Genomic DNA, 14105 nt, shown 5'->3' on the forward strand with positions numbered 1-14105 from the left:
GGGCAATATGATGACTGATAGCAGTTTGGGACACTTACAGGCTGAATCTAGGTGGGCAATATGATGGCTGATAGCAGTTTGGGACACTTACAGGCTGATTCTAGGTGGGCAATATGATGACTGATAGCAGTCTGGGACACTTACAGGCTGATTCTAGGTGGGCAAGTATGATGGCTGATAGCAGTTTAGGACACTTACAGGCTGGTTGTAGCTGGTCAGGTTGACCAGCCCAGATGGTCAGGCTGAGAGACCAGCTAAAGCCTGTTAACCATCAAGCTAGAGCATACTGGGAACCAAACTGGCCAGTAAACCAGTCAACTGAAGCTAGACCAGGCAGGGAGACCAGCTAAACAAGCTTATACCAGCAACTCATCTTAAGCTATTCTAAGTTGTTTTTTAAGCAAGGAACTACCAGGTTACTGCCTGATACATAGCCTATACTATTGACGTTTACATGTTAAGGGATCACATCAGTCTTTTCATCACTGATAATGGTGTATTGACATGGTCTGAGTGGTTATTTAACCTAAAACCTAATGTAATCAGTACGATCTATTCAGGTGTACAGAGTATTAGTTACATTTCAGTTCAGCCTAAGCTAACATATTCTAGTAAAGACTGGGAAAGGATCTGTTTTTCCTAAATGCTTAATCTGTGATACTTAGCTCTCATCTCAAATGATAATACTGGCTGTATGCCAACATTTACCATGCAGTTTTTCTAAAGAAAAGGCACCACAAAATGATATTTGCTACATAAATTATTGTGTGCTTTAATAGGGAGTAGTCCATATAAATTAATTCAGTTCCATTCAGTTCAGTTATCCTCCATTTGCATGACTGCCACATTTACCTTTATTGAAGCACTTGCTTTGCATGAAGTAACGATACTGTTCCTTCAGTGTACTTTTGGACTTTAGCCATATTTGATTATACTTGACTATGATGGGTCCCAGAAGGCTCAAAAGTTGTTATTTATGGATTAAGAACTCTTCATAGGAGCGTAGTTAAGCTTACTGAGTGCTTTTGCATGGCCCTAAATGCTGCTTTAGAGTGTTGATAATAACTCTAATCAGGCCCCATGGAAGGAAATTAGACAATTTAGTCAAATCCAGTGTTTATCAGAGTATTCCAGCATAAATATAGAGCCAAATCAAGTCCCATCAGCTATGCAGCCTGTTCATGTGACTCATTTTACTGAATAGATTCCTGATTATTTTTAAATAGCTTTAATTAAGTGGGCTTTTTTTTTATTAAAGTACTAATAATGAATGAATTACTTCCAGTTCCGCTTAGTCACTTTTTGTTATGTACGACTATGACGTCTTTTGGATTGTGTTTTGTCAGACATCTATGGGATCATTTTAAACTTGACCTTAATGTAAATATGTGAAAAAAAGAAGTTTACTGTGCTATAATGTATACTTGACAAATAAAGGCTTCTTTTAAATCAAGAAGCACCTTGAGTCCTCTTCTTTGCTAATGTGATCACAAGAGCACTCAAACACTTACAGTACAAAGCCATGTCTGTTGACAATCTATGTTAATCAATAAATGTTCAGGCAAGGCTTTCAAGCACTACACGTGTGGTGAAGATTAAAAAAAAAAAAAGGATAGGGATATAAATCAGAGATAAGAGAAGATAAAAGGAGCCCATGAGAGGAGTTTTCCATATTACTGGCTTCATCTGAGTCCCACACGGCCAGTCTAGCTGAGTCTCCATTATCAGGACAATGTCTTTCTCTCAGATCTCCACCTGAACACCTCTTATCATTCAAATGTGATTGGACGCCTCGCCTTTTGTCTCCTGATTAATTGCAGCCTCTCGCATCCTTGATTACACAAAGTGTGAATGTCTAATGTGGTGGATTGCATAAGCTTTTCCAGCTTCTCTATATTGTATGTGCTCTGTGTAATACTGCAGGGTTTGTCGGTCCTGCTGAGATACAAAAAGAGACGTGTGGTTTTAAAAAATACTTTGAGCTATATGTGTGTGTTCTGCATGGTTTAGGGCGGAGCAAAGTAGATTTGGTGAATGGAGGTGTGAGAAGTGTGTGTGCCCCCCAGGGAGGAAGCTAATTAGAGCAGGGCTGTTGAGCAGGCTCACTCTTGCCTCCACTGCTGACACTCTGATTCTATTCTCACAAGGGATTTAATGAGTTAGCCATATGCACCTACAGCTTTATTATCTCATATATGTTGTTTTTGGAGGCATATCTGATTGATGCTGATTAGAAAATATGCTTTAAATGAGCTAAAATGGTATAACACCTTCTTGTCTTGCTTATTCAGATCTGACAAAAACATCTGCCACTATATGGAGACACAGTTCAGTCCAGTTGATTCTATAGTGCACTACATATTGTATATATGATCAGTGATGTGTAGAATTAATGAAAATAATGAAAAGGTACACATAATATTTATAATATTTTGAAGAATAGCTTTTAGCAGACTACAAAAATATCCTTTGGATTGCATTTAGCCCTTTTTCTTTTCACCTAAGTGAAATCTTAGACATATCTTAGACATACTGCCGAATGTTAATGATTTTAATGAATTGCAGGTTTTTTTTAATCAGTTTATCACAATCCTGATGCATGCATAAAGCTGTCAATGCTTTTCCATCCAAGCCAAAATTACACACGTCAAGCATAATTGTTGAATCGGCTGACATCATACGCAGCTATACGTATAAAAAGCAATGCAATAGCAACTGAAGATATCTGAGGGAGACAAGAGCAGCCCACTTTCTCTGTGTAGTAACAGTCCCCTGGCAACGGTGAAGAGCTGCAATTACATTAAAAATCCTACAATCCCTCCACGTCTCACCCTTTCACTTCCCCTCCATGCATAGCACCTGGAACAGTGAGGGGCTTCGTACATCTCAGGAGAACGGTACAGCTTGAACACATCAGGTAAGTTAACATGGATATTGTTTTGAAAGTGAATTAAACCTATTGTACACAGAGCCAGCATGATAGGATGGTAATGTGAAGTGTTTACTGTATGTTCAGCATTGTATGGTATTTTATTATATGTTCAGATATTGTTGCCATTACTCAGTATTATATAAAGACGGTCATTCATACATACAGAAGGTTTACAGCAAACCTACTGTGTTTATTTTAAAAGCTATAGACATACACACATACATATTTTTATATTATTCTGATCAATTTGCACAATTATATTTCATTCCTTCATGCACCAGCAAGTTTCTTCTGACAGTATCAAATTCAGCTGCCACTATTATAAAGGTATATCAAAACCACTTCAGTGTTTATTCTCAGATTAATCCATAAGGTCTTCAGTGGGTTCCTGTATTGCTTCTCAGTGATTCTGGTCTTGGGGAAGGCTTATTCCAGAGGGGCTCTCAGAGTTCCTCCTGCTCGCTCGGTGAGCCTGCACTGCCAGCATGGGATCAGGCTCTTCATCCTACGCCCCCAAAACCATCTACCTTGACGTGGATGGCAAAGTACAAAAGGTCAGTAGTGCATTTCTGTGTATGTTACAGCTCAGATAGCACTGATGCTGACATTAGTATTCAAATTCAAATTTTATTGGTCATACACACAGCCATACACAGTACGACATGCAGTGAAATGCAATTTTATGACTGTCCGGTGACATGCAAAAACAGAATTTACATAAAACAGAATACTAACATAGAAGTAGAGAAAGAAAACTAGAAATATAATATAAATGATATAAAGGATATGACTGTCAGTCCAGTATAAGCTCAAGGTCATTTTATCAGACCATCAGGCTTTTCATTTCTTTACAATTCTCTCTGGGACTTATTGTGAAGACAACATTCACAAAATAAATAATAATATTTTAAATAAATAGACTAAAACACCTGGATACAGTAAGTTGTTAAACAAACACAGACTCTGTAGGTACCTACACTGCAAAAAAAAAAAAAAAAAAAAAGTGAAGCAAGTGAAGAGTTCTTGAATAAAGGAAAAGTTATTTAATATTTTCTATTATGGGATTTTATTATATAACAAATTTAAAACCAATAAGCTTATTTCTAAACGTATTTACTAATTCCAAGCTTAAAATTGTTTTATTCTATTGGCAGATCATTTTGATTCTTTCTAGAAATAAAAGCTTGAAGTAAAATTATTTGCAAATAGAATAAGGCAATTTCAAGGTTGAAATCAGTAAAAAAAAAAAAAAAAAACTAGAAATAGGCTAAATAATGTTGTTTTTAATTATAATTAGCTTATATTCAAGATATTTTACTTGCTAGGATATATTTTTTGCAGTGCATTTACCGTGCAACAATTTGTTGCCGATTCTTATCTGTGAGCAGCTGGTAAAACTGAAGATGAATCAGAAAGCTACAGTATGATCTTCCAAAGTTTGACTCACATTTACTATTAAAACCTCTCTAGGTCTTTAATGGAAAAGAGCTATCAATAACAGTAAGTTCTGTAGCATGACAAGCAAAAAAAAAGTGTTTAGGAAAAATATGAAGCATGTCCGAATAATTTCACTAATTCCACTCAAGGTGTCTTTGTTAACATTATTATGGATAATTATCAAGGACTAGTAACCATTTAAAAGCAGTTTTCTTACTACCATCACATCTGGCTTACTCATTAGAGATATTAATTTACCGGATTTCTGGAAAGCTGCTTTGTGACAATGTCTATTGTTAAAAGCGCTCTAAAAATAATATCAATTCAAGCCACATTTATTTATATAGTAGAAGTGCTGCACAATAGAATCAGATTAGGGGCAATCAGGAACAAAATAAAATACAAGTAGAATTAAATAAAACAATTTAAAGAATAAAAAACAATTAAAAAACATTTAAAAACAAAACCACATATGAAAGGGCAGGACAAACAGAACGCTCGATACAGACCTTAAAAATAAAAAAAAGTTTTTAGATTGGATTTAAAAATGTCTACCATGGCGGATGCCTTTACCCTTTTATTTATATATATATACATATATATATATATATATATATATATATATATATATATATATATATATATATATATATATATATAAAAAGGGTAAGAGATTGAAATTGTTCTACATTGTCAGAACTGCAAAACAAAAAAAAAACCTAGGTCACTTTTAGAAACTTCATCCAAGTCCATGGAATAGCAAAAAGTCAGAATAAAATATGACTGATTTATATATGCTTATATATATGATTATATATATGATAAACAGGTTGCGAGTTCAAGACTGCCTGGGTGCGACTGGCCCTCAGCAAAGCCCCTAACTCTCATCTAACCTATATAATTACTGATCATGTAAAGCTTTGCATCTTCATAACAGTTTGTGATATACAAAAATGCTTGCCCTGTTTAAATATCAATACATGCAGTTAAATCAGTGTGTCCCAAATATGCTGTTTTTAATAAATAGGTCACCAAGCAGATAATTTATCATCAGGAAAAAGGAAAGGGGAGTAGTAGTCAAGAGCATGTGCAGGAATAGCAGTGAGTTGAGGTTAAAAATAAAGCTGAAGATGGCCTGATCCACAGGTGTCAGTGGCATAATAGGCTGCAGTGACACCTGCTACTAGCATGCTCAACCTGCACCACCACTGTCAGCACTTCTCAGATCCATTTCCCTGTGGAAAGACCTTAAGAGAAGTAAATGATCGTAATAAAGAGAGGGGGCAATTTACACTACTATTCCATGGGGACATCTCACTCTCAGCATTGCATGCTCTTTATGGTAGAGGTGTTGCATGTTACTAAAATCTGCGCATGTGTAATTGTATTCACATTCTACTGTGCTTGTTCAGTTATATAATTGATATAAACGATGATCATGTGCTCACTGCTTAGTTCTCTGTGAAATGCATGCTGCAGAAAGGCCAAGTGGGAGCTGGATGTGACATGTGTCCACTCTAGATTAGGAAGTGCTGGAGACTGGAGCTGAGTGAGCTGTCTCGTACACCTGTAGGCCATTACTCCAAGCTGGTGCCACTAATCAAAGTGAAATTGCCCGCTTATCTTCCCTTATATATATTTATTAACGGTCCTCTACACAATCTCATCAGCTTAACCAAGCATACTTTATTTGTCTTATTAGCTTATGTCTTCCTACATAATTTAAACTCAAATGTGTGAATCAGTGCATCAATATTTGATAAGGTTTTAGCACTAAATGCTGAATCACAGCTTTTTTTTCTAGGTGTTGTTCAGTCGTCACTGCAGTCCATGTGACATTAAAGAGCTTTTGTGTTCCTCTTCCAACATCTCCAGGTTAGTAGATTGTGTTAGTATCACACTGACGTAGCATTTAGGCCCCTGTTGTAAGTCTAAGCTACAGCAGAATCTTTTGGTTTAAGCTTTAAACGCATATGTGTTTCTTCATATCTCACATCTATCTATTATATAAGTTATATACCTTTTATCTAACACTAATTCTTCTATATAAATTGATTATAAAATGATTTCGTATTATTAATCTCAATAATAGTATAAAACTGTCAAAACACTCCACTGACCATAAATAATACACTCTATCAAAAAGAATGTGGTTAATTACTTATAAACATATTTTGTAAGGCACTAGACTACATAAAATACATATTAAGCCAGATATTACAGAATACTGTCCACAAATTATGATTTATAGTTTGAAGAAGTAGGTATTGGGAAATTATTGAAAGCAAAATGTTTAAGGAATACTAGAGAGGTAGGCATTTAACTGAAAAAAAAAGAGGTTGAAAGGGTGAATAAGGACCCTAAAGCGAAGTATATATAAATATTTTTTTTAAATGAATTCTAACAGAGCCCCCTGGTGGCTCAGGGGTGCTAAGTGACTACTTACACTTCTTATCACTAGAAACAGCCCTGGTCCTATCTCTTTCCACAGGACCACAGCTATAATGTTAGTGGACCCTGAGGGAGCTCTGGTATCCATCGATCCCACCATGCCCACCAACTCGCCCAAGTAACTCAGTTATTTACCACATTAATACAGAACATCATCATAATATGTTAACCAACTATTTTCCTTTTGATAACTATTTATTTCACATAATTTCTTCCCATCCAGTTCCCTATATAAAGTTGTTCCCCTATCAACTGGTCAGCTGGGAGGTAACATACAGTAGAACACACTGTACTTCCCAACACTGTTATGACTCTTTCCATCTTTACCAGTGACATTTATGATGACTGATGACTGTTTCCTCAGTCTATATTTTGCAGATAATTTAAGTTAGCATGTGATTTACAGTCTGTATGCTTCCCTGCGCAGAGAAAGAAGACATGTTTCAGAATGTGTTATCGCAGGTGGCAGAGCAGTTCAGCAGGTAATGCCAGTGTTTGTTTTCCCAGAGACCGAAGAGGCACTCTTTTGCATTTCAGATGCAGTGCACTGACACTTTCTTGGGCTGTGTGTCTGAAAAGAGTTTCTCTTCTTTAGGGCCTTCAAGATCAATGAACTGAAAACTGAAGTGACCAATAGGCTGGCTATGTTGGAGAAGAGAGTGGAGCGTATGTGTCCTATGCCTAATTGATGTCTGTGTATGAGCATTAAAAGTATGATGTAATTCTTTGTAAAATTTATAACCCATTTTTGCTTCTTTTGTAACTCTTAGTGGAGGGCCTGAAGGTTGTGGAGATTGAAAAGTGCAAGAACGACCTAAAGAAGCTGAGAGATGAGATGACTTCCAGAGCCGGAGGAAGGTAAGCACTTGGAGATCAGATCAAATTATTACGATCATGAAATTCATTCAGTCAACCGAAATGTTTCATAAATCAATAGCTATACATTGCATTAGCAGCTATCTAATGCCATCTTCTTCTTCATTAGAGTGAATTGTCCATGTAAGTACAACTTCTCGGACGATGGGAAGAAATTAACTCCTAGACGTGATGTGCCCAGCTACCCAAAGGTACTTTTAAAGAAATGTTTTGAATGAGTTTTAGAAGAAAAAAAAATCCATCCTCACACCATTTATTTTCCTTTTCCTCAGTACACACTCTCTCAGGAGACTATTGAAGCTCTGAAGAAGCCGACCTTTGATGTCTGGCACTGGGAGCATAATGAAGTAAGTGTGTCTGCGAAGAATGTAAATATTTAGATGTGACAAGATTTCTTTTTCACTATGCATCTTTGCGTTTAGCAATTTGAGAGTGGTTTGATTTTGCTTTGTATTTCAGATGCTCAGTTGCTTGGAATACATGTACCATGACTTAGGCTTGGTAAAGGAGTTCAACATGAACCCCATTACTCTCAAACGCTGGCTGGTAAGAGAAAGATTTTAAGCCAGTTTGAAAGGCCATTATCTGTTACAACTCTGGTTATTGGGCTTTTGAATGTGAATTTATAGGCATATAAATGTATAGACCCCATAATGAGTTTAAGGTTATATTTTCCCAGCTTGCTATTCAAGAGAATTACCGTAGCAACCCCTTCCATAACTTCCGCCACTGCTTCTGTGTGAGCCAGATGATGTATGGCATGATTCACCTCTGCAACCTTCAGGTGAGAACTCTCTTGCTTACTAAAGGCGTGACAGCTGCCCTGTGATAGAAGCACGTAAACATGTTGTTTGTGTGTGTGTGTGTGTGTGTGTGTGTGTGTGTGTGTGTGTGTGTGCACGCATGGTTGATTTTGGTCAACAGGAAAAGCTGACACTGACAGACTTGGGCATTTTAATGACTGCTGCAGTATGTCACGACTTGGACCATCCTGGCTACAATAACACGTATTTAATTTAAAATTAACTTAAAACTCACTATATTACTATAAATGAATACAGCAAGTCGGTGGAGTGTAAACTCTTCAATTTTCTTTCAGTTACCAGATAAATGCACGCACTGAGCTAGCCGTACGTTACAATGACATCTCTCCTCTGGAGAACCACCACTGTGCTGTGGCCTTTCAGATCCTCGCTTTGCCCGAGTGTAACATCTTTGCCAATGTGGACTCTGAGGCTTTTAAACAGATCCGTCAGGTTGGTCCATGCAGGCGTCAGTTTCTAAAAAATTCTATAAGAGAGAGATCTTTAAATGATGGATTTAAAATAAGAAGGTGTAAAATATACTGTGCAGTTGCAATATAACTCCTTTACCGTTCACCTACAGGCGATCATCACACTGATTTTGGCTACTGACATGGCCAGGCATGGAGAGATCCTGGACTCTTTCAAGCACAAAGTGGACAATTTTGACTTCACCAATGAGGAACATGTAACCTGTGTATGTACAAACCCACAGAGTGTAAATTCACTCCAAGAATAATGTGCCGCATTCAGAGTTGGTGAATTAAGTCAGCCATTTAAGTCCAAAAGATACATCAGTTAATAAGCTGAAAAAATTATTAATATTGAGACTCGTGCTAAACATCTGAACTTGATTGCTGGAAGGTCAATTCAGATTACAGAAATTATCTTTTTTTGTAATTTATGCCACATTTTGTCTTTTGCAGAACTTTTGTGGCAGGAGGTTTTTTCAGTTCTATATAAATGCAACATTTTCTATTATACCACAGTTCTGCTCAGTTCTCGAATCTGATTAGTCAGAAGGTGGCTCTGACAGTAGTGCTTGCTGTAAGGCGAATCACAGGTTTATATTAATGCCCTCATTCTAATACATTATTGTTTCTATAGTAACAGATCATTCACAGGGACTTTTATGGTATTCACTCCACATAAAATGTTTTAAAAATGTGTAATTGTTGATATGGTGAAGTTTTCTCTGAAGTGACATTCATTTTTGAAAGGAGTGTCCAGTGTCAAGTCTTTGTAACGCTTGGTAACATGACAAGTTGAATTTCTTTGGCTTATTAGAGTCATCTGGATGTGCTATTATTGTAAATAATCATCTTTGTGGTGGCAAGAGTAATTTCACTTTGCATCAGGCTGCATCACAACACACTGTTGTTGATTATTTTCTTATAATAGCATGTTCTGTCATGTTTATTCCTCACTTATGCTTTACTATATTATGCTTTACCATGATAATGCAGATGCTGATAGTTACAAAACAATTTACAGCAAGAGACAATCAAGAACAAAAAAGTTTAGACAAATACCATCACATACAACACATTCAGATGAACATCTAATTGTATCCATGTACTGAAAATATACTGAAGTTGATAGTAATGAATAGTGCTAGTTATCATGTTTATTAGCTATCAGTTTAAAAATGTTGCAGGCTATGGTTCACCTTCATTATTGTTTGCCAGCGTATGGAAACACTAGATACTACAGTAGCATACAACAGATCCTAATAATAATGGAAAAGCTGGTAAAAAGATGAAAGCCCAAAATATATCAAATAGAAAGGTGATATAATACAACAGTTTGTCAGACGGTGGCTCAAGACTTAATTCGGCTCCACAAGACGTACATCGGCCCGTCATCTGAGTACATTTTCTGCAAGTTTTAATAGAGGATAACTGAGACACGCCTGTTTTGGGCCAATTCTGTCCAACTATAAAAACATTGAGCTCAGTATTCAGCTCAAATTCTGAGCTGAATACCGAGCACACAATTTCAGTATTAGTTTCTCACGATGCACGCTTAACTTAACTCCAACTATAGCCCAATGTGATGAGTGCCTTTTTTGTCTTTCTTGCATAGCACCTGATGAAAAGTACAGATCTGATGACCCAGTCCACAAAAGTCCTCTTTGTTTCTCCCTTGCTTGTGTGTGTGTGTGTGTAGCTGAAGATGGTCCTGATCAAATGCTGTGACATTTCTAATGAAGTCAGGCCCACAGAAGTTGCTGAGCCATGGGTAGATTGTCTTCTGGAGGAGTACTTCATGCAGGTCAGCACAATGTTCTCTCCTGCACTCTTCTGCACATTTACTGGTTGGGTTGCTTTGCACATAGAGTTACACACGTGCATATTTCTGCTCAGAGTGACAGAGAGAAGTCTGAGGGTCTACCTGTCGCTCCGTTTATGGACAGAGACAAAGTGACCAAGCCCACGGCTCAGATTGGCTTCATTAAGTTTGTCCTCATCCCCATGTTTGAAACAGTGATGAAGGTATGGACCAAGTCCTTATTGGTGTATGTTAAACTCAGATAAGACTCTCCTATTGATAATATTTGGCAGTCAACATGTATGGCACAACTGAATGTTTGATATTTTGCATCCAAATAAAGAGATTTTGTCCTTTATTTAAATAGCAGCATTCTAGGAATGAGAGTGTGGCTCTCCTGACTCTATGTTTCATGTGTGTTTAGCTGTTCCCACAGATTGAGGAGATCATGGTACAACCTCTGAGAGACTCACGAGATCATTACGAGGAGCTCAAGCAGATTGATGATGCCATGACTGAGGTAGACTCTCCACTGCTCCCTCCATTCATATATAGTATCCATTTAGTTTATATTTTTAGTTTTAATGTGCATACTCATGATGGTTTATGGTCTTTATCTTCTGTGATTCTGTATTGAATAATTACAAGCTCTATGTTATCTTGTGATATAACCAAAGATTTCTAAGAAAATATTATTACATTTGTTCCGATTTGACTGATTAACATACAGCGTTATGCACAGTTACCCTATGTTCACACTAGCAAGCAACAAAGCAACAAGTGACCATTCATTTTCTGTGTATGTGCATGACACTGACCTGCGATTTCAGTAACAGCAGCAAGTGGCAAAGCGACAGCAAAAAAACACATTTGAATTGACATTTTCTCAATTCTATGCAAATTAGGTATGACATGGTCAAACAACAAATCCAAATGATTCATTGGACCAGTCCTATGGTGCATGTTTTCTGAGATTTCTTCAGTTCCCTCACAACTCACAATTTGAGTTCCTACCTGCAATTAGTTTCTATTTACTCTCAACCTCTCATTAAATGCACAAAGAGACATTACAGCAAAAAAAAAAAACGATGTTGGTACAAAGCCTAGCATGTAACATGTAAAATGCTGGAGTGTTCATGCCAACAAGCGACAAATTACAGTGACACAAGCAGCTTGTCGCTTGCTAGAGTAAACTTAGGGGTACGCTGGAAATACTTTATATCTAACCTTTGCTTTACAAGACCATGAATTTGTGCCTGGTCCTCACTCGAAAGTGCTAGTTAGCTTCCTGGTGCCATTTTTCTCAGCACGTGCTAACATAAAAGTGTGTTTTTTGTTCAATGAGGCACAGAAGAAAAAAACAGAAAATATGTCATTAGGAGGAAAGAAGAAATAAGCTTTGGGGCGAGCTCAGTGATACTGTGTAAGTAGATTTGTGTGCTGAGTGCTTTTCACTTCCTCTCTAGCCAAGCTCTCAGGCAAGCAGCACCCAATATTCCCAGCATATACTACTAAATAAAGCTTCACCTTGTGACAGCATACTGCTTTTGAATGCAACCTTGGCAAATAGTGATAGAAGGACAAAGTGTATATTGTTCCTCTAATTATAAGCAACTTCCTGCTGTGACAAAGTGAGCAAGCTTACTTATACTGATCTTCTTTTTTTATGTTCCTTAATGCAACTACTCTTTTTCTCCATATACTCTGAACTAGCCGGTTTCACTTCTCTACTTCAGCTTCACTAACACTTCACCAAGCTTGCCTCCTTTTCCTAAGGACTGACTGCTGGCCATTGTGCCAATCATCAGAGCACTTTGCAGAGCTGAAAATCATGTCGGAACAAGGTTGTTTTACTGTATATTATTTTTTCCCCCAGGGATCTTGCTTTCTGGCCCGCTTCCACAGAGCGCCGGTCTAAGGCTTTGATAAGATGCTCCATTCATTGGTCTTCCCTGAAGCTGAAGTGGTGTTCAAGACGGTTTCTCACTTTGCTGAATCCAAAGAGACATCTGAACTACTCAGGCTTGAGGAACCGGGACAAGGGTTCTCTCAACATAGCTGCAAACAGATAGACTGGTAGCCTGTTGGTCTTTCTCTTCTTCCATTTTATGTGTTGTCTTAAGCTTTTTAGTATTGCAGTGTTGCACTGGGACACCTGTTAGAGGTTACAAATAGCATTTATTATATTGTATGAAGTCAGTGCCGATTAATGTTACAGATGAAGCCAGACTGAAGGCATAAACATGGCTACAGCGTGACGTACACCTATTGAAAATTGCTTCTTAATAGCTGCAAAACTGAGCACAATATAATCTGTTTCATATTGATTCACTCCTATAAACTGTGAAGCAGTGTAATAACATCTAATAATATGCCTGGATTTCTTCTGTATTTTGACTTAATTTGAATAGTGATTGCAGAATAGAATCCATATAAACACTACAGAATAGTGTTTCATATAAATTATTAATGAGCGTGAGAATAAAAAAAATCAACAAAAAGGCATTGAGTGATGCATGAACTCTCTCATTATGATATATGGGTTTGAATTGTGTGATTTACATTTTAGATTGTACTGCACTTGTTTTACATCCAAATATTACTCTGTATTCAACACCTATATATTTTTTTCTTGCATTATTTACTGTTGTCATTTTGATTGATTTTTTTTTAAATGACTACTCTGGGTAGCACAATAAAGTCTCACTGATGAGTTCTTCCTTCAGTTCTACTTGAGTAACGCTGTTTTTTTTTCATAAATTCACTGATGAAGGCTCTTCCAGGAGAAGATCCTGCAAATGATTCCCCAATGGGCCCATATGGGTCCACCGTAGGCTGAATAAAGGGCCTACTAACATGCTTGACCCCTTCAATGTTGGCCCTAACTCAGGATTAACGCCTTCTGGGATTCCTCTTGATACCCTAACTTTATGTGGGCTGCATTTACTGGGCCCATCATGGGCCAGTGTTGGTCTTACCCCCTTTCTCCTGTCTCTATCCATCCTACGCACCCAAATACCATCTACTTTCAGTGCAATTATTGCAATACTTCACAATAATTCATAACAAATATTAAAGGTAATTAATAAAACATCATAAATAACAAGCATACATATATGACAGCATTTTCTGGACTTCAAATCAAATACGAAATTAATATACTAATTGCATTTCCTTACAGGTACATATAATTTGAGACATAATTTAAAGCTACAGTGTGTAGGGTTTTCATCCATCCATCCATCCATTTTCTGTACTGCTGTACAGTTTGGAGCCTACCCCAGGGGACATGGGGCACAAGGCAGGGGACACTCTGGACAGGGCGTCAGTGTAGG

The 14105-nt window shown here is 37.3% G+C and overlaps 1 protein-coding gene across 7 annotated transcripts; it reads left to right on the forward strand.

Moving 5' to 3' along the window:
• Positions 1-13495, forward strand: pde9ac (phosphodiesterase 9ac). 7 transcript variants are annotated; one of them, XM_053239494.1, is made up of 21 exons: positions 1-104; positions 2857-2917; positions 3293-3486; positions 6174-6244; positions 6861-6938; positions 7044-7087; positions 7248-7302; positions 7416-7486; positions 7591-7678; positions 7806-7887; positions 7969-8043; positions 8156-8242; positions 8376-8480; positions 8621-8703; positions 8796-8952; positions 9083-9196; positions 10669-10773; positions 10866-10994; positions 11195-11290; positions 12116-12193; positions 12647-13495. In XM_053239494.1, exons 3-20 carry the CDS (start codon positions 3418-3420, stop codon positions 12164-12166), a joined length of 1560 nt encoding a protein of 519 aa, XP_053095469.1. In that variant the 5' UTR covers positions 1-104; positions 2857-2917; positions 3293-3417; the 3' UTR covers positions 12167-12193; positions 12647-13495. The 7 variants fall into 7 exon arrangements, with proteins under 7 accessions (XP_053095469.1, XP_053095470.1, XP_034166293.1 ...); XM_053239495.1 differs by having other exon boundaries at positions 3337-3486; XM_034310396.2 differs by lacking the exon at positions 1-104 and adding an exon at positions 3214-3259 and having other exon boundaries at positions 2714-2917; positions 3337-3486.
• The last annotated feature ends 610 nt before the right edge of the window (positions 13496-14105 follow it).

This window comes from Pangasianodon hypophthalmus, chromosome 14, assembly GCF_027358585.1.
Source record: "Pangasianodon hypophthalmus isolate fPanHyp1 chromosome 14, fPanHyp1.pri, whole genome shotgun sequence".
In the NCBI taxonomy this organism is placed as follows: domain Eukaryota; kingdom Metazoa; phylum Chordata; class Actinopteri; order Siluriformes; family Pangasiidae; genus Pangasianodon; species Pangasianodon hypophthalmus.

Excerpts from the sequence above, each read along its gene's own strand:
- pde9ac (XM_053239494.1), top strand. The coding sequence starts at position 3,418 with ATGGGATCAGGCTCTTCATCCTACGCCCCCAAAACCATCTACCTTGAC. Across the intron at positions 6,939-7,043 it reads ATGCCCACCAACTCGCCCAA|TTCCCTATATAAAGTTGTTC; the intron begins GTAACTCAGTTA and ends CTTCCCATCCAG. Across the intron at positions 7,303-7,415 it reads GTGGCAGAGCAGTTCAGCAG|GGCCTTCAAGATCAATGAAC; the intron begins GTAATGCCAGTG and ends TCTCTTCTTTAG.